General features: G+C 39.4%; 11 protein-coding genes and 1 non-coding gene across 21 annotated transcripts; 4 read left to right on the top strand and 8 right to left on the bottom strand.

Annotated features, from left to right (window-relative positions):
• The first annotated feature begins 3 nt into the window (after positions 1-3).
• Positions 4-4305, top strand: LOC135160355 (SET and MYND domain-containing protein 4-like). Of its 9 annotated transcripts, XM_064116932.1 has the most exons (7): positions 4-694; positions 1120-1353; positions 1548-2190; positions 2477-2763; positions 2973-3256; positions 3467-3944; positions 4087-4305. In XM_064116932.1, the coding sequence occupies exons 1-7, from the start codon at positions 601-603 to the stop codon at positions 4092-4094; spliced, it is 2028 nt and encodes a 675-aa protein (XP_063973002.1). In that variant the 5' UTR covers positions 4-600; the 3' UTR covers positions 4095-4305. The 9 variants fall into 9 exon arrangements, with proteins under 9 accessions (XP_063973002.1, XP_063973082.1, XP_063972917.1 ...); XM_064117012.1 differs by having other exon boundaries at positions 4-640; positions 3467-4305; XM_064116847.1 differs by having other exon boundaries at positions 3467-4305.
• On the bottom strand, positions 2594-8800 carry LOC135160779 (nuclear receptor coactivator 5). 2 transcript variants are annotated; one of them, XR_010298638.1, is made up of 6 exons: positions 8613-8800; positions 8230-8488; positions 7063-8061; positions 6535-6945; positions 3574-3799; positions 2594-2694 (listed from the first exon to the last, which is right to left on the bottom strand). XR_010298638.1 is itself a non-coding variant. In XM_064117805.1 (5 exons), the coding sequence occupies exons 2-5, from the start codon at positions 8462-8464 to the stop codon at positions 5078-5080; spliced, it is 1848 nt and encodes a 615-aa protein (XP_063973875.1). In that variant the 5' UTR covers positions 8465-8488; positions 8613-8795; the 3' UTR covers positions 4303-5077. The 2 variants fall into 2 exon arrangements, 1 of the variants encoding a protein (XP_063973875.1); XM_064117805.1 differs by lacking the exons at positions 2594-2694; positions 3574-3799 and adding an exon at positions 4303-5280 and having other exon boundaries at positions 8613-8795.
• Positions 8801-8978: 178 nt separating this feature from the next.
• Positions 8979-9050, bottom strand: Trnaq-cug (transfer RNA glutamine (anticodon CUG)). The gene has a single exon. It is a non-coding gene; the product is annotated as a tRNA-Gln (tRNA).
• Positions 9051-9303: 253 nt separating this feature from the next.
• LOC135166679 (histone H4) lies at positions 9304-9690 on the bottom strand. The gene has a single exon (XM_064129234.1). The coding sequence runs from the start codon at positions 9650-9652 to the stop codon at positions 9341-9343; it is 312 nt and encodes a 103-aa protein (XP_063985304.1). The 5' UTR covers positions 9653-9690; the 3' UTR covers positions 9304-9340.
• A 178-nt stretch (positions 9691-9868) lies between these two features.
• Positions 9869-10368, top strand: LOC135165669 (histone H3). Its single transcript, XM_064127223.1, has one exon. The coding sequence runs from the start codon at positions 9916-9918 to the stop codon at positions 10324-10326; it is 411 nt and encodes a 136-aa protein (XP_063983293.1). The 5' UTR covers positions 9869-9915; the 3' UTR covers positions 10327-10368.
• Positions 10369-10491: 123 nt separating this feature from the next.
• Positions 10492-11945, bottom strand: LOC135164812 (histone H1-like). Its single transcript, XM_064125537.1, has one exon. It carries the CDS (start codon positions 11845-11847, stop codon positions 11173-11175), a length of 675 nt encoding a protein of 224 aa, XP_063981607.1. The 5' UTR covers positions 11848-11945; the 3' UTR covers positions 10492-11172.
• Positions 11946-13115: 1170 nt separating this feature from the next.
• Positions 13116-13577, bottom strand: LOC135165970 (histone H2A). Its single transcript, XM_064127864.1, has one exon. It carries the CDS (start codon positions 13538-13540, stop codon positions 13163-13165), a length of 378 nt encoding a protein of 125 aa, XP_063983934.1. The 5' UTR covers positions 13541-13577; the 3' UTR covers positions 13116-13162.
• A 193-nt stretch (positions 13578-13770) lies between these two features.
• Positions 13771-14205, top strand: LOC135166453 (histone H2B-like). Its single transcript, XM_064128716.1, has one exon. The coding sequence runs from the start codon at positions 13798-13800 to the stop codon at positions 14167-14169; it is 372 nt and encodes a 123-aa protein (XP_063984786.1). The 5' UTR covers positions 13771-13797; the 3' UTR covers positions 14170-14205.
• Positions 14206-14520: 315 nt separating this feature from the next.
• LOC135166622 (histone H4) lies at positions 14521-15242 on the bottom strand. Its single transcript, XM_064129108.1, has one exon. It carries the CDS (start codon positions 15176-15178, stop codon positions 14867-14869), a length of 312 nt encoding a protein of 103 aa, XP_063985178.1. The 5' UTR covers positions 15179-15242; the 3' UTR covers positions 14521-14866.
• Positions 15243-15422: 180 nt separating this feature from the next.
• LOC135165794 (histone H3) lies at positions 15423-15918 on the top strand. Its single transcript, XM_064127487.1, has one exon. It carries the CDS (start codon positions 15443-15445, stop codon positions 15851-15853), a length of 411 nt encoding a protein of 136 aa, XP_063983557.1. The 5' UTR covers positions 15423-15442; the 3' UTR covers positions 15854-15918.
• LOC135166393 (histone H2B-like) lies at positions 15910-17126 on the bottom strand. Its single transcript, XM_064128586.1, has one exon. It carries the CDS (start codon positions 16905-16907, stop codon positions 16536-16538), a length of 372 nt encoding a protein of 123 aa, XP_063984656.1. The 5' UTR covers positions 16908-17126; the 3' UTR covers positions 15910-16535.
• A 133-nt stretch (positions 17127-17259) lies between these two features.
• Positions 17260-22320, bottom strand: LOC135164657 (ATP-binding cassette subfamily C member 4-like). The gene is made up of 8 exons (XM_064125626.1): positions 21972-22320; positions 21646-21888; positions 21289-21493; positions 19211-21203; positions 18894-19124; positions 18576-18806; positions 18202-18503; positions 17260-18036 (listed from the first exon to the last, which is right to left on the bottom strand). Exons 1-8 carry the CDS (start codon positions 22043-22045, stop codon positions 17344-17346), a joined length of 3972 nt encoding a protein of 1323 aa, XP_063981696.1. The 5' UTR covers positions 22046-22320; the 3' UTR covers positions 17260-17343.
• Between the last annotated feature and the right edge of the window lie 5 nt (positions 22321-22325).

Genomic DNA, 22325 nt, shown 5'->3' with positions numbered 1-22325 from the left:
AAAACTGTATTCTAACACGCGTGAGATTCACAACTCAAGATAATACACACGTGGATTTGACTACAGTATTCTCTTCTAGGTCCACAAGATATTTTCCGTGATAATTGCACAATCAAATTGGACGTTTTCTATAACTGAAGGATAACAAACAGATTATTTCATATTAATGATCGTCGGAAGCAATAGAACTTCGAAGAATGGAATCACAACTTTAAATCAAATAAATTAATCTCCAAAACAACTTAGATTAAAATTAAAACCTATCAATGTCTTTAAGAAAAATTCATCGATGAATAAATAAACAACAAGTGCGAGCAAACCACTTAAGGCACTGATCCGAAATCCCCCCGGATGGTTTGAGCTCCTGCCAAATGAGAATCAACTGCCTCCGTGAGAAGGAAAAAATACAGACGAACATAGAACGAACGCCGAAAACTATTATTGGACGTTAATTATGACGCTCTCCAAGGTAGTGGTGGGAAAATATTATCTCGTAAAATAGATACAGAGACTCGTTGGAGAGGCACTGGAGCCTCCCGGAGGGATGAAACATGAGCTCCAAAGTGCGGAAGACTCCAACTTTCGTTCATCAATAATGGAATGTCGAGGGGGAATTGTCAATCATTCGAAAAATGCCTAGGTACCTTCGGACTAGCACCGACCATTCGCGTGGATAATTTTAGTCGTCACCTCAGTGAGTTCAAGTGTCTCGTACTGGGGCTGCAGATTGTGGTGTACCGCGACGCCGGCTCGAGTGATAGCTCGCGGATACCTTCATTACTTTTTCCATTTCGGTGATTAATTATCGATTTTGAGGTACCCACCGACTGTGCCAATTAACGCGGTAGAGAACAGTTTATCATTTTATTTCATTTTTATTGCAAGTGTGCGGTGATATTTTTGCCCTCAGACTATTTATATAATAACTCATTGGTTTAATTGCAATTGAGAGAGAACTTTCAATGGTTCATTATTCTTTAGTATATATTGTCAACGTTTTGGTAATAGATAATTTATCCAAAGTATGAGTGAACCAGGAGTGAATGCTGGGCGATTATTCTTTCCTAGACCGTCTTGAATCAAAAATGTCTGCAGACATTAATTAATTTTTCGCTTTAGGCAGAAATCCTACCGTTTCCCGACGAAATAATCCCCAGACTATCAAGATGGATTTAGCCAGAGAGTTGATATGCATGATGAAATCCAAATGTAAGTCTCACGTGGGATATGGTTTGCAAGCCGAGTGTGAGGGTCTAGTGGGTCATATTCTGGAGAACATGGCGAAATCACAGATGCCAGTCCTCCGAATAGATAAGAAGAGCGACGAAACGTCCATGAAATATCGAGAAGAAGGTAGTTCAACCCTGAAAGCAAATAGGCAGTTATTTCGATTCACATTTTATAAGAACCATTTTTTGTCATCTTCATTTTCCAATTTTTACATCCTTTTCAGACTGGGACAATTTATTCTGGGTTTCTAGTTTTTTTCCACTCTCAGGACCTGTCAGTATTGCATTTCTCACCCTTAAGGTATTTTTTATTCTCAGGAAATGAGTATTTTGTCGCTGGAGACGATGTAAAAGCGATTGAGACCTACACAAAGAGTTTAGCATACGCAAAAACCAATGAACAGATGGCATATGCCCACGCGAATCGTTCGGCTGCCCTTTATCGCAAGAAAATGTACAAAGAATGTATTATGGATGTGAAGGAGGCTTTAGAACTCGATTATCCCGAGGAGAAGCGCAAGAGGCTGGAGGAGAGGGGACTGAAAGCTATGGCAGAGCTCGCCAAGCTCCTGAATATAAAGTCAGATGAAGCTGATGAAGACATTGAGAATTGCCCATTCACCCAGTTGGGCTCTTCCCAAAAGAGAAAATTCCCTCTGATATCGGAAGGGGAGGCGGACGGTGTGTCCAAGAAGAGTCAGGAGATTCAGTTACCCAAGGCGATAGTAGAGCTTTCAGACCCCAATTCTTCAGGGACGTTCGTGAAGCCCAGGTACCTCCAGCATTCGGAATACATGTCCTTTCCTTACGGACCAAGTGCTGAGGCTCCAGCTAATAGCGATGGGATTCAAATTTCGTTCTCACAGAAATATGGGAGACATTTAATCGCGACCAAGGAGTTCAAGCCTGGGGACATCCTCACGATGGAAAGACCATTTTCGTGGGTTATTTACAGAGATAAGTAAGATTTCTGGATTTTTTTGTTTCCAAACTATCAAATGACCTTTTTAACTTTTGTTTGACTCTCAACATACATCCAGATCGTTGAAGATCAACACACATACGTTTAAATCTCTTATAGTTAACAATTCTTGTCCTCAACCAGAATGGTCTTTAACAACTTCTTATTCTTCAAACTATTTGAAAGACGTTGGATCTAGCTGAAAGCTGGTTATTCTGCTTTCATTTGATCCTTCAACCCTAAGCAATTTGAATTGATTCTCAGAGTATCACAAACCCATTTCAAGGTTCTATACACACTGCCATCACTGCCTGGAGAGATGCTATGCTCTGCTGCCTTGTCCAGAATGTCCAATCTCCCAGTACTGCTCGGACATATGCAGAACGAAGGATTGGGATTGGGCCCATAAAATTGAATGTCCAGTTCTCTCAGGCCTCGTAAATCTTCTCAATGTCGATGAGGATAAGGTACGAATGGTGATGAAGATTATCCGGATGTTGATGCCTGCAACATTGAATGGAAAAAAAATTGAAGAGTTGAGGAGGGATATGAAGAACGCCGAGATGAATTCAGGTGAAGAAAAAAAAAATACTGAACGGCAAAGAAACGTTTGCACCACGATTTCGGAGCCCAGAGGGCAGGTTCATTCACTTTTCCACAATGAACAATTTTCTTTGAGGACTCGTGATGCAAAATTTTGTCCCGATTTCAGTATTTTTTTCACTTACAAGGCTTTCTAAAGATGTGAATTGATTTATCATATTGAATGACGCCTTGTGTAGATGACAGAACAGCTGGATTTACTGATTCGACCATTCTGGATAGCTCGAGTCCACGATCAGCTCTGAGTTTGGCAACTAACATGATGACAAGGCCTATTATTGGAATAAGTGCGTTCGCCTGTGTTTCGGCACTGGCTGCTATGCTCCTAGCTACTCAAACCGAATTCTTTGGAAGGAAGCACAAGTGGAATGAGCTGAGGGACATCAACAAATTCCCCGATATCAAGTTCTGTGGAAGCTTGATGCTCAGGGCCTGTGTCATCACTTCTTCCAACTGTTTTTCAGTAATTTTCATTCATTTCTTTACTACTCTAGGAAGCGATGATGATAATAGTTCATTCATCTTATCAATACTCGCTGAACTTCGCAGCGACACATGTCTCTTTGCTATTTCTCGTCAAAATAAATATTCAACCGGCCAAATCGCGTGCGATTCTTCGCGAAAAGGGGGAATTTTTAGTAAAAAATCTAATTCTTGTTTGAATGTCCTTCAGATTCAACCAGAGCCAGGAATTAAATCCGGCTCAGGGCTGTACGTGACTCACAGTTTGTACAACCACTCTTGCGCTCCAAATACCTTCAGACACTTTGAGGGACTCACCATGATAACTCGTGCAATGGAGCCCATTCATGCTGGCGATCAGATATTCACTGGCTATGGGGCTGATTACTCCTACATGGAATTAGCCAAAAGAAAGGAGAAACTTATGGAGGAGTATTTTTTCGATTGTCAATGTCCAGCGTGCATCAATGATTGGCCGACTTACGATGAGATTCTGAAAAATCACGTTGGTTCCATCACGAAGAACAAAAATCTCGTCCAACGTCTGAAACCATACAAACAGAGATTACTCGCTAATAAATACGACATAGAGGCTGTCAGGGAAGTGCTTTGCATACTTCATGGTGATGTCAATATGCCATGCGAGGAGATCCTACATGGGGTTCAGTACCTCAGAAGTTTCTACTTGGGTAAATTAGATAAAAGTCGTTAATCATCGCTTATTCGCTTTTCTCCTCGGCTACTGATCCTCTTTTAACCCAGGCTCTCCGCTTTTCGCTTTCGTCTGCGTGAATTTCAATAGATATTTCAACGTTTTATTGTGATTTCTAGATCCTTAGGACCGTGAGGAGATTCTTCGTTCGTGGACCATGGGTTCTTTTTTCTTTCTTCGATTCATGTATTATGCAAATGTTACAAGTACCGTGACTAACTAAGTTACATTGTACACATTAAAGGTAGAAGAAATTGTATCTGAGTAGTGGGCAGCGACGCAGAATATTTTATAATATTTTGGTGGTGATTCGACACATAAACATTGATACGTCATGATTTCTCTTGGATTTATTTTACTATTGAAATGTTACATATATCGTGATTGGATTAAATACATTTTACACATATAGTATAAACAAATCTATATTTTAATAATATATGTAGCCCCGGGGAATTTGATAAACGTTATTTTCCAGCTTCTTCCAACAAATGATGCATTTTGGTACCGGATTAGTGCTTTTAATGATTTCATTGTAGTGATTGAATGGTCAAAGGTCCCTTCGCTGGAGCTATTCAATGAAATTCGTCATTCACGAAGTGGAAAAAGTGGTGAAATTATTTAATCCCACTGTCTTGGAATGCTTTTGAAAAATATGATTAAGAAATTGTAAAATCTACAGTTTCTTATTTTTGTCAATAACAGTTGTGAAATCGATAAACTTTTTTTATATGATTTTTCGTCTGGAAAAATGAGGGGTTTTAGAGGGAAATGTGACAAGACTTTTTATTAGGAAAGATTTCTCACATTTTCCTTCGTCAGTTGGTTATGGTGCTGGTAATATATATTGTTAGGAAATCGTCTCCCGGGCAGGTAATGCAGATAATTTCCTTACATAAGAAAAATATCCTTAGAGAGTTTTGATTTTACAAGTCTTCCTTGAGATAACTCAACTTCTAATATGGCAAGACTTGTGTTCAATTCGTTACAGTTCCCTTCTTTATTACAATATTTTCATGATAACTTTAGACATAAAAAATAATAAAACGTGTATGCGTATGTAAATAAACAAATACGGATAATAAGTGGCCTCTCCGGTGAGGAAATCACTTAGAGACGATTTATGTTCGCGAATGCCGCGAAAAGTGGTTGAGACGATGAAGCAGACGTTGTTGACTGAGAATCGCCAATGTTTTTTAGGAGATTTCCCTGGAGAAGGCTGTCAAGTGCCTTCTGCACTGTAGGATCGTTGAGGAGTGGAGATGGAGTAATTCCTGTTCCAGATGTTGAGGTTGTTGGTGTCGTTGATGTTTCTGCCAGTGATAGGATAAAATAATTGCATAAAAACTTCTCCAATTTCCTTAATTCGTTAATATTATTATTGAAATTGTTTTAAGATTGATAATTTGTATTTTGTACCTTTTTGTCACCACTTTTGATTTTTTAATTAATTCATAATCACCCGCGAGCTTTTTACCAACCGTGAAGTTGATGCAAATGGACGAAGCCATGAATGAAGAAGAAAGAGAAAATTTGGGTTCATTGATTCTTCAATATCTTCAATGGGAAAAATCAAGAGTCGTATCACAAAAAAAATTTCATTGCAATTTTTCTAAGTATAACAAGTGCGTATATATAACAACTCAGAATGAGCGAATTTCCAATTACTGATGATTCGACATTTGCTGAGGGGAAAACTGCAAAGCTATAAATATTATGAGAATTCCATTATTTCTCGGCGAGACATTGAAGATCAATGAGACCCGTTCACCTCCGACCTTTATTACCGACGAATAAAATCGCACGGAGTAAAGAAAAACGCACGAATATAAAAATATAGGGCGGCGAAAAAAGCGCATCGCCGACCACCGTGGTTCGTTATAAATGTGTAAACATAATGCATCAAAAACCACGAATAAAAAAATCCCGAACGAAAAGAGAGCATGAACGATTTTTAAAAATTGTGAATGAAGAACGGGCGCAATGCGCGCTAAAATCTCGTCCTTTTACGATTTGGTAACGCGAAATTTTATGAAAACGCATAAAAATCCACGACCGAAAAAAAGAGTAAAAACAATTTTTCAAAGATTGCGGTTGCAAAACAGGCGCTGCGCGCACTAAAAACGCGTTCTTTTTTATGCGCTTCTTTTCAACATCGTTATTCCTCTGTCCGATGAGTCGAAGTCGTGAGGAAATTTCGGAAAATCATCAGAAAGTCCTATTACTCTACCGAAAATTGTCAGTTCGTCAATATAATTCATTAATAAACATGAAAGCTGCTGTTGTTTTGGCGATTTAATTATCGAAACCACCAATTTTTGACTGATTGAAACTCTAATTGTGTGTCAGCCAAGGATATCCGTTTTTTTTGCTAAACTGTTTCGTTTGTTTGCATCCAATAATCGATTTTTCCAAATTTTGCTCATGCAATTCAATTACCAAATTAGATGCTCGACAATAATTGATACTGTGATCTGTGTCGGGCTGTAAAAAGATCCTTGGACTCCTTTAATCGATAAATTCCAACCTGAATGAGAATTTTATCCTTGGGATTTTTGATTCCTTACCTGTAGGCCACGTGGCTGGTGGTACTGGAGCTGGTGCTGGCACTGGACTGGGTGTAGGTACGTTGGCATTGGGTCTATTGCTGTTGAGAATATTCAATATTCTCGACTGCAGTTCTGCTTGCTTGGGATCACTGACACTCAGAGTCGATGACGAAAGGTCTTTAGTATCACCGAGCTCGACCTGCACCTGCTCCTCACGCTTTATCTCCAGGTACTTGAGCACTCGCTCGTACTGGAGAACTGTCAGCTGGTGGTTGTCTGCTAACATGTTAAGAAGGACCTGAATGGCGTCTGGGTGGCGATCGCTCGAAAATGGAGTATTCAAAGGAACTCCACGACCTCCTGACTTGTAGTTACTGAAGTCACGACTGATTAAGTTTAGGGCGTCTTCCACTGGCATATTTCGGTGCTCTGAAAATGCGCGCATTCATTCATTCATTGTCTCTTGGTACATCAATCTGTAAATATTGAATAACTTTCTCGCCAAAGCCAATACCTGATAAACAACAGGTGAATTAAAGTTCTTACCTTGGGGCAATCCGTGTAGAATATTAAGAGTCAAGGAGTGATGTTCGAGATTGATGGGTATCACGACCACAGCATATAAACATCCCCTATTAGCGATATTCCCCAATACTCGACTGAGCGACACCTCCTCATTGGGGAACAGTAAATCCACAGTGAGTCCCAGCTTCTTCAATCTCGCCTCAATGGCCTCAGCATATTCAGTTAAACTCTTATGCACGACAATGATCTCACAGTCGTTTTTATCAACGACGGGAGGATAATCAGGTGGTCCCATGGGTCTGACATTTGGTCCAGGCATCATATCCCTGAAGCGATCATCAAATCTACCCATGTGTTCGTTGTAGTCCCTGGGCCCAAAGCCACTTCCTCTCATTTTGTTCATCTCCCAGTCCCTCGGCATGTCATCTCGGATCCCTCGATTCAGTGGACTTCGGTCCCGGAAGTTATTTCCCCCCATGTTATCACGATTTTTATTTCTATTTTTCCCACCTCGATTGCCCCTTACTCTCGTCGGGTTACCCGTATTTTTATTCTGATTCTGGTTATTTCCAGGCCGATTCTGATTTTCTCCCTTACCCTCGTTGTTGGTTCCACTGTTGGCACCATTGGCATTGCCACCACTACCACTGCTATTAGACTCATCAACTCTACTTATATTCTGCTGGTTGAAGGACTCATTGTCCTTGTCCTGACTTACGTTGGATAAGTTGTTATGATTCTCGGGGAACTTCTGCTCGTCCTCGATGTCCTCGTCATCTAGATCTTCAGTGAAGTCAGTCAAGGGTGGGTTCTCTGACGATTTGGGGGGATCCTCGAACGACGAGTTCTGGAGGATCGGACTGTTGAAAGACTGGTTGGAGGATGGGAAGCTTTGATTCTTCGGGGGAAAACTATTATTTGAGGGGGTGAATGAGTTGTTGTTGCGCTGTTGGGCGTTGCGGTTGGCGAATGACTGCTGATTGCTGAAGGCGACGTTGTCTTTTTTCGCTGGTTTTACGTCTGCAGGGAGGAATTGATAGAATTTAAAAATCGCAGATTCTTTTTATCAAGAACTTGTACGTGGACCTCATTGAATTGGAAATTTTCATGAGTAAGAATGGTTGACTTTTTTATGTGGCCTGTACAAAGCTGTAAAAGCTACTTGGATATTCTTAACATAAATCATACCAATTCGCCGTCCTCTGAACATCTGTCCAGCTTCATTTTTGATGGCGTCTTGAGCAGCCGCCTCATTCTCAAATTGCACAAAACCAAATCCCCGATTCATTAGGGATCCAATGATAAGCCCATACTTGGAGAAATGCTCCTCAAGATCCATTTTCGTCATGTCGTCCGTCTGCAGATTTCCTATGAAGATACGACTATTGGCAGTAGCCGGATCTTTCAGTAATCGCGCAGTCATCTTCACCGATTGTTTGTTTATTTCCTGACACAAAACATTGGGTCAGGAATCGTGATTGAAAATTCAGAGGTTACGTCCGAGCTCAGGCTAAATAAACTCCATTCATTGCCGCGAAAAATAATAAATTTGTATTTACATGATTACTTACCGTCTAGCACTAGTTTATAATTTGTCACCTCACTATTAAAAAGAAACAATGCTGTTTGAGCAAACTTAAACTAGTATTTGTCGGGTTGCTGTTTGAAGTTGAGCTGCAGTTTGTTGAGCAGTGGAATAGAACAGTTCCGATCAATGGCGCTAGGTGTACTGACTAGGTTAAAGTATGATACAGAGAGAGAGATTGTGATAGCCAGAACACGGCGCTACGAAGAACGCGGCAGTTACTTCTGTCTGGCGGTATACAGCGATTATCAAGTTTCTATGATAAGAAATATTGTTGCTTTATGAAAGTTTGGGTAGGTGCAAAGTATTACAATAATATTAAACATTTAACGACTAAACGTTAAAAAAAAGTAGGTCCCACCGAGATTTGAACTCGGATCGCTGGATTCAGAGTCCAGAGTGCTAACCATTACACCATGGAACCTTGACAGAAATATTATTTCAGTATATTATACTTAAACTTTCTAAAAATCATCTATAAAAAGCTCGACATGAGCGTTCACGAAATTAAAGTGTTGTTAGTGCAAATGTTACTTAGCTTTTCATAAAAAATAAGTGTGTTTACTCGGTTAAACAATTGATTGTAGTTTTTTTTCAATTATAAGACGAATTAATTTATCAGAATTAAAACTATGGCGAATAATTTATTTTTCTTCGTTTAGATATTTTTGGTGGCCCTAAAAAGGGCCGATTGTATGAATAGCGGAAGGGTATTTAACCTCCAAATCCGTAGAGTGTACGTCCTTGACGTTTCAGGGCATAGACAACATCCATAGCTGTCACTGTCTTCCTTTTAGCGTGTTCTGTATAGGTGACAGCATCACGAATGACGTTCTCAAGGAATACTTTCAGTACACCACGAGTTTCCTCGTAGATTAAACCAGAGATACGCTTCACACCACCTCGACGAGCAAGACGACGAATGGCTGGTTTGGTGATTCCCTGGATGTTATCACGAAGCACTTTACGATGGCGCTTAGCTCCTCCTTTTCCCAATCCTTTTCCTCCTTTTCCACGACCAGTCATTTTTACTTTACTTCAAAAAGTGCTGAACTCAAATGAACTACCAGATAGTTGTGATACGTTTTTCACAAATGGTCCGGGTTTTATACATGTCGCGTGAGGAATAACCCCACCACTGACGCACGGACGAATTGCGTGACGTTGGATAGTTCCCCCAACTCACGCTCTCAGCCTATCAGACCGCAGGACGACAGTATATATATATCAACCCACTAGTTGTTCGCTCTATCTGCTTGCTTCTTTCGTTGACGCAATCATCTTCTGCAATGGCTCGTACTAAGCAAACTGCCCGTAAATCAACTGGTGGGAAGGCCCCTCGGAAACAGTTGGCCACCAAAGCTGCTCGCAAGAGCGCTCCTGCTACTGGAGGAGTCAAGAAGCCCCATCGCTACAGGCCCGGAACAGTCGCTCTTCGTGAGATTCGTCGTTACCAGAAGAGTACTGAGCTCCTCATCCGTAAACTTCCATTCCAACGACTTGTTCGTGAAATCGCCCAGGACTTCAAGACCGACCTGAGATTCCAGAGTTCTGCTGTGATGGCTCTTCAGGAAGCCAGTGAGGCTTACCTCGTTGGTCTCTTTGAAGACACCAACCTTTGCGCTATCCATGCCAAGAGAGTTACAATTATGCCAAAGGACATTCAACTGGCTCGTCGTATTCGTGGAGAGAGAGCTTAAATCTTTCGCTCTGGTGTTAGCAACAATCGGCCCTTTTCAGGGCCACCAATCAATTCTAACGAATGAAATTCAAAATCGTTGAAAAATACGGCATATTAGCAAATTCCATTCAATTTTACTGTCATTACTTGTAATCAAGTAAACAGAATAACTACTTATGTGCATATTTCAATTCATTAACTGATGATGAAAATTTTCTTTTATTTTTATGTTCAATATCTACTGAGCACGTTTAGATTTACAAGGGGATTCATAGATCCATCAGAGAAATAGAGACATTTAATTATTTAAAATGTAAATCTTATTCTGTACTAATTGTAAACCGACCTCTCACAATATATAGAAAAAAGTATTTATTCATTAAAAATAATGAAAATTAATAATTGATTCTTAATCGACAACTAAAACTTGCTGTTGTCAATATTAAATACAGCAATATCTTTAAAATTATAGTATAATTATATTCTATAATTTTAAGTAAGTATAGTATAAAATTATCCGATTAATTAAAATGAGCTATATTTTGTGATGTAGATAAACGTACTATCAAGTTTAACTGATTGATTTAAACAGTGCGTAAAATGTGATGGGTTAATCACATTCCAACGTGATTTTTTCCCGAAAATTGTCTTTAAAAATATAAGTTATTTGATTCCTACACGGACTATGATTGACAAATATTACTGAATTCTATAAAATATTAAAATTGCAAAAAATGTTCACAAATAAAACAATGAATCTTCATTGGTTTTTAGCGATAAGAATTTCAACGTTTGTAAATAATTATTGGCCCTGAAAAGGGCCGTTTGGTTATGATCAAGGTTGAATTGAATTGGTATATTCAATTCATTTCTTCTGAGCTGTTTTCTTAGCTGATGCTTTGGCCTTTGGAGAAGCAGCCTTCTTTGGCTTAGGTACTTTCGGTTTAGCAGTTGGTCCTTTCGTAGCTTTCTTGGCCTTGGGGCTCTTCGGCTTGGCTGCAGCTTTCACTACTTTCGGCTTGGCAACCTTTTCAACAGCTGGCTTTTTCGCTGCAGGTTTTTTAGGAGAAGCTGGTTTCTTTGCTTTAGGTTTTGCTGTTTCAGTTTTCTTAACAGTCTTCTTAACAGCAACCTTTTTGGGAGAACTCTCCTTCTTGACTGCCTTGGGTTTCGGTTTTGGCTTCGCAGTGTCACTCTTCTTCCCTGCAAGTTTGAACGATCCAGATGCACCAGTTCCTTTAGTCTGGACAAGAGTTCCCGAAGCAACTGCAGATTTCAGATATTTCTTGATGAAAAATGCATGCTTTGTAGTGTCGATCTTATAGTTTGCAGCGATGTACTTCTTGATAGCCTGAAGGGATGATCCATGACGGTCAGCAAGGGTTTTTACAGCCGTATTAACCATGTCAGCAGTACTGGGATGAGTTGGTTTAGGCTTCGGATTTTTCGCCTTCGTTGATTTTTTAGCAGCCTCTGCTTTTGCAGGAGCAGGAGAGCTCGCTGGTGAAGCAACTACTGATGATGTAGATTTATCTGCCATCTCGGAATCGGTCGATGAATCAAACGTCTTGGTTGGATTGAACGATTTTGACTAAGGCTATTGCAGGCCGGCGACTACACATTTGAGCGCGGACCATGGAGGCAGGCCCGACGATCCTGGCGCGTCAACTTGTCGGTCACAATGCTAAAAACGTGTCTTTTTTGCGATATTTTAATTTTTTAAAGGTTGTTTCAACAACAATAATATTTTTATCAGCATTGTATCGTCTTTAAAAATGTTTAATTAATCCATATAAATTTAGTATTCATCTTTAGTAATAACGGATCACAAATCAGCACTCGAAATGTTACTCCCATACTTTAGATGTTTTGATTGCTGGCGTGTTTAAACATTCGTGTAGTAAACAATTTGTAAAATATTATCATTTTATCAGTTTGAAGAGATGCTATGATGATTAACGAATACAGCGAGTATTGAAGTTCTTGGAGAAAAAGAGAATTGATAATAGATTTTAACATTTAGTATGTCCAGTACGACCACATCGAAAACGACCCTCGGAAAACTTTATTGTGTCTAATATGAATTATGAAAAAGAAGTATCTAAAATATGAAATATATCATCACGGTATTTTCTATGATAATTGCTTTTTTTGCAGTTATTCAAGTTAATTTTACGATGAATTTTCGTTATTTTACGAGAATACTTTATGTAGGGGATCGAATCTACGTATATCAAGCGCAAAGATCCGTTTAGTTGTCATATTATGCCAAATACTGACAAGTTAATAATTTTATCCTTATTATGCAGATTTATACTGCTCTTTTCAAAAATAATTATATAAGAGTTTGAATTTGTCAAATCTTTTTATATTTTTCTCGTAACATTTTACTAATAATTAAACAGCATTGTAATAAAGTTTTGTGTAAAAGTGACGGGACAAGACGAACAGTATCCCATTTAATTAATATTTCATTTTGAACTATTTTATAATAAAAATGTCTAACAGTAGCTATAGTTTGTTTAAACTCGCTAAATTTTCAATTTTTTCTGTTCATATCGCTTTCTATGGCATAACAAATGAAAATAAATTCACAATGAAAATTCGAAGCAATGTATAATAAATTTATTTATGATAATTCAATGTAGATCTTTTTGTATAAAAATTAAAATTATAAAAAAGCATCAATATTCTTTCGCGTAAGTGTATGAACTTCAGGCCATCGAAGTAGATTGTGTAAGTCCTGTTAAGCAATTTGAACTGAATAATTAGTTCAATACATTGAAATGAGTAGTCTTCGTAAAAATATTTGGTGGCCCTGAAAAGGGCCGATTTGGTTTTAAGAGAAGTTCAATTTAAGAGCTGCTTTTCTCAGTCTTTTTGGGTAAGAGGACAGCCTGGATGTTAGGTAACACACCACCTTGAGCAATGGTAACTCCTGATAAAAGTTTGTTTAATTCTTCGTCGTTACGAATGGCCAATTGGAGATGTCTAGGGATGATCCTAGTCTTCTTGTTATCACGAGCGGCGTTGCCTGCCAACTCGAGAACCTCAGCTGCCAAGTATTCCATTACTGCAGCCAAGTAAACTGGTGCTCCGGCACCAACACGTTCGGCATAATTTCCTTTGCGGAGAAGACGATGAATACGTCCAACTGGGAACTGAAGACCAGCTCTAGTGGAACGAGTCTTAGACTTTCCCTTTACTTTGCCACCTTTGCCACGACCAGACATATTGTAGAGATTAAAAGTCAACGGTAGGTCGATGAGAGATAAATGGAGAATGCTTTCGACTCCCAGAATCGTGTCTTTATAGACTGGCGCGCTCTCACTAGCTAACCAATCAAAAGAGGAGAAGCGGCAGCTGCGTATATTACTGTTTCTGATTGGCTCGGCGTCGTATACGCCGACGATAATAACTTAACGACGATTCTAGCGTCGTCACATTTTTACTGAACCTCGCAGTCTGTATTAATTCTAACCTAAGCACCATGCCGCCTAAAGCAAGTGGTAAAGCCGTGAAGAAGGCAGGAAAGGCGCAGAAGAACATCACTAAGAGCGACAAGAAGAAGAAGCGTAAGAGGAAGGAGAGCTACGCTATCTACATTTACAAAGTCTTGAAACAAGTCCACCCCGATACTGGAGTTTCAAGCAAAGCCATGAGCATCATGAATTCGTTCGTTAACGATATTTTCGAACGCATCGCTGCTGAAGCATCGAGACTTGCTCACTACAACAAACGCTCTACAATTACTTCTCGGGAGATCCAGACTGCTGTTCGTCTTCTCCTTCCCGGAGAATTAGCTAAGCACGCTGTTTCAGAAGGCACTAAAGCTGTCACTAAATACACTAGTTCCAAGTAAAGCGGAATACTCCATAAACAATCGGCCCTTTTCAGGGCCACAACATTTTCACAACGTTGATAATTTAATTTGTGCTCTCTTTTAATAATCGTCAATATTGCTTCCATTTATAAGAATTTACCGGTAAATGTTATTGAGATGAAAAAATTTAACTGCTAGGTAATTTCTACTGCACTTTAATGAATGTTGTAGTTGAAGAGTGATACTGACGGTAAATTATACTCAGTTAAATAGCAAACTTATCACATTGCTAAAGAACCAAGATATGAACAAAGACAAGAACCAAGAGCCAAACCGAAGTATAGAAATGCAAAAAATAAGAAATTTAAAAAGCGAAACAGGTAATTGTTATAAACGAGAAATATATTATCAATATTTATGAAAGAATATAGAAATGCCCAAACTGTGTCGTTGGATGAATGATGAATTTTGTACTTTCAAAAATGTTTTGGTTGCGTTTAAAATATATTTAACAAAATCGAACGACTACAAATGTTATATTCGGATACAATTAAAATCATGATTGAAGTTCAAGTGTTTCATATTTCTTATAACAAATGTAGAGTATATGATCGGTAAAGAAAAATTGTTAATCATTATAAATAAAATGTGGTAGCGAAAATTTCATTTTTACGTAGTGACTAAGTGGTGGCCCTGAAAAGGGCCGGTTTTTATTTTTATTCGCTGAGAGCAACGTTTAACCTCCAAATCCGTAGAGTGTACGTCCTTGACGTTTCAGAGCATAGACAACATCCATAGCTGTAACTGTCTTCCTCTTGGCGTGTTCAGTGTAGGTGACTGCGTCACGGATGACGTTCTCAAGGAAGACCTTCAGTACACCACGAGTTTCTTCGTAGATTAAGCCAGAGATACGCTTCACACCACCTCGACGAGCAAGACGACGAATAGCGGGCTTAGTAATTCCCTGGATGTTATCACGAAGAACTTTACGATGACGCTTGGCTCCTCCTTTTCCTAATCCTTTTCCTCCCTTACCGCGACCAGTCATTTTACAGTAGTGCGAAGAACAAAGTGTAAATCCGGGAACTGGCAAATGCCTTTGATAGAAATTTCGTGAGTGTTTGCCTTTTTATAGACGGTGCGTCGTGTGTTTTCCCACCATTCCTAACTGCACCAATGACGTGTCGCCGCGATACTATCCCCACTCACTCCTGTAAACCAATCACAATCTCGAATGGTAACCTATATATATCAAATGTGTAAGCCCAAACTTCATCATTTCGTTACAGAATTAAAAGCAGATTTTGTCGTAATGGCTCGTACGAAGCAAACCGCTCGCAAATCAACTGGTGGGAAGGCTCCCAGGAAACAGTTGGCTACCAAAGCCGCTCGTAAGAGTGCGCCTGCAACCGGAGGAGTCAAGAAGCCCCATCGCTACAGGCCCGGAACAGTCGCTCTTCGTGAAATCCGTCGTTATCAGAAGAGTACTGAGCTCCTCATCCGTAAACTTCCATTCCAACGACTTGTTCGTGAAATCGCCCAGGACTTCAAGACCGATCTGAGATTCCAGAGTTCAGCTGTGATGGCCCTTCAGGAAGCCAGCGAAGCTTACCTCGTTGGTCTCTTTGAAGATACCAATCTCTGTGCCATCCACGCTAAAAGAGTCACGATCATGCCAAAAGACATCCAGCTGGCCCGTCGTATTCGTGGAGAGAGAGCTTAAATCTTATGCTCTTGCATTAACAAAAACCGGCCCTTTTCAGGGCCACAAAATATTTTCAACGAAGATAATTCTATTTGCTAATTTTTCAATGAAATTATCACTTCATTATTTTTCTTTTTCACCTTCGGTTATGAGAATGCATTTTCATGTTGCAGTAGCGTAAATAACAAACTACTGAATCATTACGAAACAACTAATAAACACGCATTTATAACATTCATGAAATTAACTGCTCTAGTGACGAAAAAATTCTTGGAATTTTTCACGGCAAATCATTTTGATACTCTAATTTGCTCCTATTAATAGGGCTACTTAAGTAAATCAGAATAATGTATAAGTCAAAAATTAAAAACCATTATATTCAGTTACAACGTTTTCATTTTATGTGAAAGTACTTGAAATCAGCAGGTAAAACAAACAAGATATCAAACAAAAAACGAAAAAAAAAAAAATGTTTTAAATCAATGGTTTTTTTAAATTTACAATTTTTTCCGTCCAATAAAATTTAATCTAAAGAATGAATATTTATTAAAGAATGTAATTGAAACATAGAATATTTTTTCAATTAGTAATGTTATGTAAAACGTAACTTATAAAAATGTCACGAATGTGAGAACTACGTTTGAGAAAATTGATGGCCCTGAAAAGGGCCGATTAAGTTCTTACGATTAATAATCGTAATTTATTTAGAGCTGGTGTATTTGGTAACTGCCTTGGTGCCTTCAGAAACAGCGTGTTTAGCCAGCTCTCCGGGGAGCAGGAGACGAACAGCGGTCTGAATCTCCCGAGATGTGATGGTGGAGCGTTTATTGTAATGAGCCAATCGGGAAGCTTCAGCAGCAATTCTTTCGAAGATGTCGTTGACAAAAGAGTTCATGATGCTCATGGCTTTGCTTGAAACTCCAGTATCGGGATGAACTTGTTTCAAGACTTTGTAGATGTAGATAGCGTAGCTCTCCTTCCTCTTACGCTTCTTCTTCTTATCGCCCTTGGCAATATTTTTCTGGGCCTTTCCAGCCTTCTTCACTGCTTTACCGCTAGCTTTGGGTGGCATCGTCGTTGCGTAGTAGTCTCCACTGGCAGAATATCAGAGAGAATGAGGAGCAGTGGTCACGCTGTGTGTTTTAATACACCTCGTGTTCACAGCGCCGAACCAATCAGGAGAGGGCTGGGTCGTAATGCGCAATGGCGCTCTGTCATTGGTTCGGCAGTCTGTACGTTTTCAACAGGGGGCTCAACTTCAATTTACAGTCAGACGCAAGGTAAGGCTATGAGGTGGTTCTAGAATTTTCGGAGTAGGAGAACTGAACTCCGGCATAATTTCAAGAGACCGGACATATCGAACCAGGACAAGAATAATGGGCCCTTTAAGGAGCCCTTGATTCAATAGTCTTCACATTGTGATGTATTTAACAGCTGTTCTTTATTTATTCAGTCTAATTTTTGTGGTATACGTAGTTTACATGGATAAGACAAAGACATTTGACGTTTTACACTGTTTTTTCATTAATTTTGTGGTGGTTTCTTTTGTACGCTTGTGCAGCTATGGCTTTTAATTTGTTGAGCATGACAATTCCAGTTTCGTTAGCCATGTTGGTTAAATATCCATCTTCTTTCCGTAAGAGTTCATGAGGATAGTCATACTCTACAATTTTACCGTGCTCTATCACGAGAATTCGATCGCTATCCATAACAGTATTGAGTCTGTGAGCTATCGTCAAAACTGTGCAATCCTTGAATTTATCGCGAATTGTTCGCTGTATAAGAGCGTCCGTAGTTGGGTCAATATTGGCAGTCGCTTCGTCTAGAATGATAATCTTATTATTCCTGACAATAGCTCGGGCTAAGCACAACAATTGCCGCTGGCCAGCGCTGAAATTCGTCCCTCCTTGTGTGACTAGATAATCTAAGGACTGACTCTGGGCCTTAAGCTCCACTTCTTCGAGAGCAGACCAGAGTTGATCGTCCTTGAATTGATGGAAGGGATCCAAATTATCGCGAAGTGTTGCTGTAAATAACATTGGTTCCTGTGGTATTATCGATATTTTTCTTCTCAAGTCATGGAGACCGATCTTCTTAGTATCAATTCCGTCGATACGAATTATTCCTTCAAGTTTTTCTAAATTCAAGAGTGCAGCTATAAGGGAGGATTTTCCAGCTCCTGTGTGGCCTACAATTCCGACCTGAATAAATATGGTTAATAATATATTATAATTAATTTTTGACACAAATTTACATATATTATTTCAAGCCTTAAATTGAGTTTCATTAAAAAATATTTCGATTGCAAAGACAAATAGTGGTCTGTTAAGTTGAACTGTTTTTTAAGCACCTGAGTGCCCAATTACCTTCATGCCTGATTCAATAGTAACATTCAAGTCTTTCAGAACAGGTTCTTCATCCTCTGAATACCTCAAATAAACGTGATCAAATTCAATTTGTCCCTTCAGAGGCCAGGTTGCAGGGGGTTTGCAATTAATTTCACTGTTAAATGGTCCTTCCTTTTCTAACTTAGTGTACTGTAAGACACGTTCTACTGATGTCATTTGTGCCACCATTTCTGCAGTTTGACGCATTCCATACTGGAGCATACCACAGAGTATCAAAATTTGGGATATTGCTAGACCGACATCTCCAGCGAATGTTGAATCTGCATAATTAAGTTATGGGGTGTAAATCAATTCTTCTAGGATGAGTTAATTTAAAAATTGACGATTGCTACCATTTTTGAGAATGATGAAACTATAAGTGATGAAAGCAACGAAGACAAGAGTCACGGCATCCAGCCAAAGACCAAAAGCTGTACTAGTGGAGATCAACAATGAGTTAGCACTGGTGTGAACATCCTGGTGGTTATCAAATTCCTTTCGCAACATCTCTTGTCCTCCAGCTGAACGAATGGTCGCCAATCCAGCCAGAGATGCATTGACATGAGAAAATACTGGACTCTTTGCTGAAATTATCAAGACGGTGGCTCTGGATAAAGAAATCTTAGTAAATAAATGACAATAGTGGTACTAGAAATATTTGAATCTCTCACTTATTCCTTCCAGTCGTTTCAAATCCTGGGCAGTTGCCAAGAAGAGAGTCCTTATTTGCGAATAGAAGTAGCCCATCACTACCATGGGAAAAATAGTCCACCAGTTGATAATGAGAACCTGGGATAATATTCCTATCATCACAGCAAATACTTGAATTGAATCGATGAGTGCGTTGGGAAGGAGTTCATCAACACATCCTATGTCCTTGGAGAAACGATTAACTATGCGTCCTGTGCAATAATATTGATATTATTTAGATTCACAGAAGGCCCTGAATAATGCAAAAATAGTGGAACAATGGAAAATCGTCATTTACCTGAGGGATTACTGTTGAAGAATCTCATTGGTGCTTGCAGTAGACATCCCAACATGAGATTATGAATATTTTTCCCAGCATTCATGCAAATTTGGTAGAATATAATATTCCTAGCTGTAGTGCAAACAGTGCACGTCATTACAAATATTCCATAAATCCATAAAGTCATATCATTATCATAATGTTGGTCAAGATTTCCAGGATTTAACAAATTTATCGATACGGTCGATGCTTCCTCGATATACGTGACATTTATATCATTCAGAGTATGGGATGTGCCATTCCTCAGTGAATAATGCTGCATGGTTTCGCTGTTGGTTTGCAATTCTACTTGATTAGTCCAATAAGCGAGCCAATAGTCTGAGCCACTGCTTCCCAACTGTCCCAAAATCAAAAATATGACAAACATGAGGACGAGGAAATAACTGCCAGAAGATTTAAAGTACTTCCAAAATAGGGACCTTGAGATTTTCCCTCGAGCCACTAACTCTTCTGTCTCCTCAGGCTCGTCATTCTCTATATTTTCGTCCTTATCAATCTCCGAGAAATGAGATACTTGAGATATGAGAGGTACTTTCTCATCTACATGTTCAACAATCGTTTCCTTTTTTTCTAATTCGGTCCGATCGTCCCCATGCAGCAATGCAAAATCATCATTTTCGAAATCTTTGAATCCTCCCTGTTTTTCAATAACTCCATGATTCAACATGATGATGAAATCAACATCCTTGAGATACTGCACCTGATGGGTGACTAGGATTCTCGTTTTATCCGCCAAATATTCCATAATACATCCGTCAAATAAATTTCTACCAACGTGTGTGTCAACAGCTGAAAGAGGATCATCGAAGAGGTAGATATCAGCTTCTCGATAAACAGCTCTTGCAAGATTGATTCTAGCTCGTTGTCCACCACTGAGTGATGTACCACGTTCACCCACCAGTGTTTTATCACCCTGCGGAAGTTGATGAAAATCCCTGGTCAATGCACATGCACGCACCACTTGACGATATCTCGGCTCATTATAAGGCTGTCCAAAGAGTATATTATTCCGCACACTTCCACCGAATAGCCAGGGTTCCTGACTAGCATATGACACTGTTCCTCCAACTGTCACGCGGCCGGTAGTGGAATGCATTTCTCCAAGAATCAATTGCAGTAAAGAACTTTTTCCTGCACCGACTGGACCCACCACTGCCGTCACCGTTCCTGACTTCATTGTTATATCGATATCAGATAATGTCCTCGTTACTGACTCTTGATTCCAAGATGCGGAGACTTTTTCTATTCTGATTGAAGTTGCATCACCGGGTGCTTGTTCAATAGCGAGCAGATGATTGTCTTCCAGAAGTAAGAAATTCTCCAGTCGCTTTATCGTGACTGTTGCCTCTGATGCATATGTCAAAGCCATTGGTATGTATAGAGCTACTCCGGCTTGCAGACGATTGAAATATTGTGCCATGGAGAAGACCGTGGCTGCTGATAGAGTATGTCCTAAAAGAACATACGCCATCACTGTAAAGAACAATGTCGTTCGTTCAGTGAACACTAGCGATGCTCGAATGCCTCCTCTCCAATATGACTTAACAGTGAGAACATCAATTTCATATTTCCTTGCCAGTGAGACTAACCGTAGGAAGGGCTTTTCCCACGTGTACATTTTAATCACCTGAACACCCGTTATTATCTCGCTCATCAGTCGGACACGCTCGTCAGTGCGCACTGCCACCTTGGCCTGCAATCTGGCTGTCAATCTACTCAAGTATCCTTGAACGGGCAGGGTTTGCATCAAAAGAAGAATAATTCCTGCCAGAGTGGCAATGCCAACACTCTGCCAGATTAAATATGCTATTACTGCACTCTGAATCGGAATTATCCATAAACTGTGAAGAAGCGTAAATACTTGATCGAATCTTGCCACATCGTTGGATAATAAGTTTATTATCTGACCGCCGGCGGTTCTGTTTGCTGAATTTCGGGATAGCTTCAAGATCTGTTGCAAAACGTGTGTCTCATGATATTACGATAAATTAATTCTGAATAATGATATCAGTATTATTTTAGAATGCTAATCGAACCTTTCGATAAATCAAGGAAGAACTGGCTATGCGCAATCTCATTCCTATCTCCATCTGTCCCAGATTTGAATGGTGATCAATCACAGCCGTAATAGCTGATATTATTACGACCAGTGATGCATAGATATAGGCCTCGTTTGTCGTGATTGTAGAGTCCCGAGGAAAAAAGCTGATAAGAAGTCCGAGCACATAGGGCTGTAATACACTGAAATAAAAATCATAAATTCCCGGTATATTAACAAATAATAGAAAATTTTAAATGAGGAATTCTGATTGAAGAAATCAGATACATTCAGGTGATTTTTGCTTTGCATTTCATAGATTTATCTATGAAATTTTGAGCCTCAAAATTTCTACCTCACTATTGAATTAAATAATAACAGTCCGCCGTAGTACATGTACGACCACATGAATGTTTTCCTAATTGCGTTGAGGAATTTTGGTTTTCTCCCTGCCTGACGTGCAGCAGCAATCTCGTCGTTCCAATTTGCTTCCAGAGTATTTCCAAGCGGCTCACTCAGGTCAGGCGGCAAAGTATTATGCAGATCCTTCACCTCCAAATCATTTCTCCTTCCGTAAACGAATAATGGTTTCAGCCACCTGGAGATGAATGTACAGTGAAAATAAGGATAATGAAGTGGTTGGAATATGAAAGTTCTTACTGAAATGACGTGACAACTTACCAGAAAGATAATTTCTCCAGGACATTACTTCTGCCTCGTGGGCTCGGATTTTGGTATTTTGTGCTCTTGTCCATTTTAATCACTTTAACAGAATCGAATTACCTCGTGTAAAACCACTTATCAGCTCTCTTCCTCACGTCCTCTCGATGGACTACTGTTTGATAAAATTGAAGAACAACAAAAATGTATGAATTCTACCGTCACAGGCGTTGAGTGCCAACTCGTTATCAGTATGATTCTTTATCACATATGTAACCCCCCTTGACATTCTGCTATATTTTTTTTCATTGTAACGGTAGGTTGCAAGTTTGAGTTTACGTTGAATCATCGTGTGGTAAGAAAAAAAATGACAAT

Source organism: Diachasmimorpha longicaudata, chromosome 1, assembly GCF_034640455.1.
Source record: "Diachasmimorpha longicaudata isolate KC_UGA_2023 chromosome 1, iyDiaLong2, whole genome shotgun sequence".
NCBI lineage: Eukaryota > Metazoa > Arthropoda > Insecta > Hymenoptera > Braconidae > Diachasmimorpha > Diachasmimorpha longicaudata.
The sequence above is the reverse complement of the archived record's forward strand: the minus strand, read 5'-3'. Positions and strand labels throughout refer to the sequence as shown.

Excerpts from the sequence above, each read along its gene's own strand:
- LOC135160355 (XM_064116847.1), top strand. The coding sequence starts at position 601 with ATGTCGAGGGGGAATTGTCAATCATTCGAAAAATGCCTAGGTACCTTC. Across the intron at positions 695-1,119 it reads TAATTTTAGTCGTCACCTCA|GCAGAAATCCTACCGTTTCC; the intron begins GTGAGTTCAAGT and ends TTTTCGCTTTAG. Across the intron at positions 2,764-2,972 it reads GAACGCCGAGATGAATTCAG|ATGACAGAACAGCTGGATTT; the intron begins GTGAAGAAAAAA and ends CGCCTTGTGTAG.
- LOC135160779 (XM_064117805.1), bottom strand. The coding sequence starts at position 8,464 with ATGACTGCGCGATTACTGAAAGATCCGGCTACTGCCAATAGTCGTATC. Across the intron at positions 8,062-8,229 it reads GTTCAGAGGACGGCGAATTG|ACGTAAAACCAGCGAAAAAA; the intron begins GTATGATTTATG and ends TCCTCCCTGCAG. Across the intron at positions 5,281-6,534 it reads ACCAGCCACGTGGCCTACAG|AAACATCAACGACACCAACA; the intron begins GTAAGGAATCAA and ends TATCACTGGCAG.
- LOC135166679 (XM_064129234.1), bottom strand. The coding sequence starts at position 9,652 with ATGACTGGTCGTGGAAAAGGAGGAAAAGGATTGGGAAAAGGAGGAGCT.
- LOC135165669 (XM_064127223.1), top strand. The coding sequence starts at position 9,916 with ATGGCTCGTACTAAGCAAACTGCCCGTAAATCAACTGGTGGGAAGGCC.
- LOC135164812 (XM_064125537.1), bottom strand. The coding sequence starts at position 11,847 with ATGGCAGATAAATCTACATCATCAGTAGTTGCTTCACCAGCGAGCTCT.
- LOC135165970 (XM_064127864.1), bottom strand. The coding sequence starts at position 13,540 with ATGTCTGGTCGTGGCAAAGGTGGCAAAGTAAAGGGAAAGTCTAAGACT.
- LOC135166453 (XM_064128716.1), top strand. The coding sequence starts at position 13,798 with ATGCCGCCTAAAGCAAGTGGTAAAGCCGTGAAGAAGGCAGGAAAGGCG.
- LOC135166622 (XM_064129108.1), bottom strand. The coding sequence starts at position 15,178 with ATGACTGGTCGCGGTAAGGGAGGAAAAGGATTAGGAAAAGGAGGAGCC.
- LOC135165794 (XM_064127487.1), top strand. The coding sequence starts at position 15,443 with ATGGCTCGTACGAAGCAAACCGCTCGCAAATCAACTGGTGGGAAGGCT.
- LOC135166393 (XM_064128586.1), bottom strand. The coding sequence starts at position 16,907 with ATGCCACCCAAAGCTAGCGGTAAAGCAGTGAAGAAGGCTGGAAAGGCC.
- LOC135164657 (XM_064125626.1), bottom strand. The coding sequence starts at position 22,045 with ATGGACAAGAGCACAAAATACCAAAATCCGAGCCCACGAGGCAGAAGT. Across the intron at positions 21,889-21,971 it reads CTGGAGAAATTATCTTTCTG|GTGGCTGAAACCATTATTCG; the intron begins GTAAGTTGTCAC and ends ATTCATCTCCAG. Across the intron at positions 21,494-21,645 it reads TTATTTAATTCAATAGTGAG|TGTATTACAGCCCTATGTGC; the intron begins GTAGAAATTTTG and ends TTTTTATTTCAG.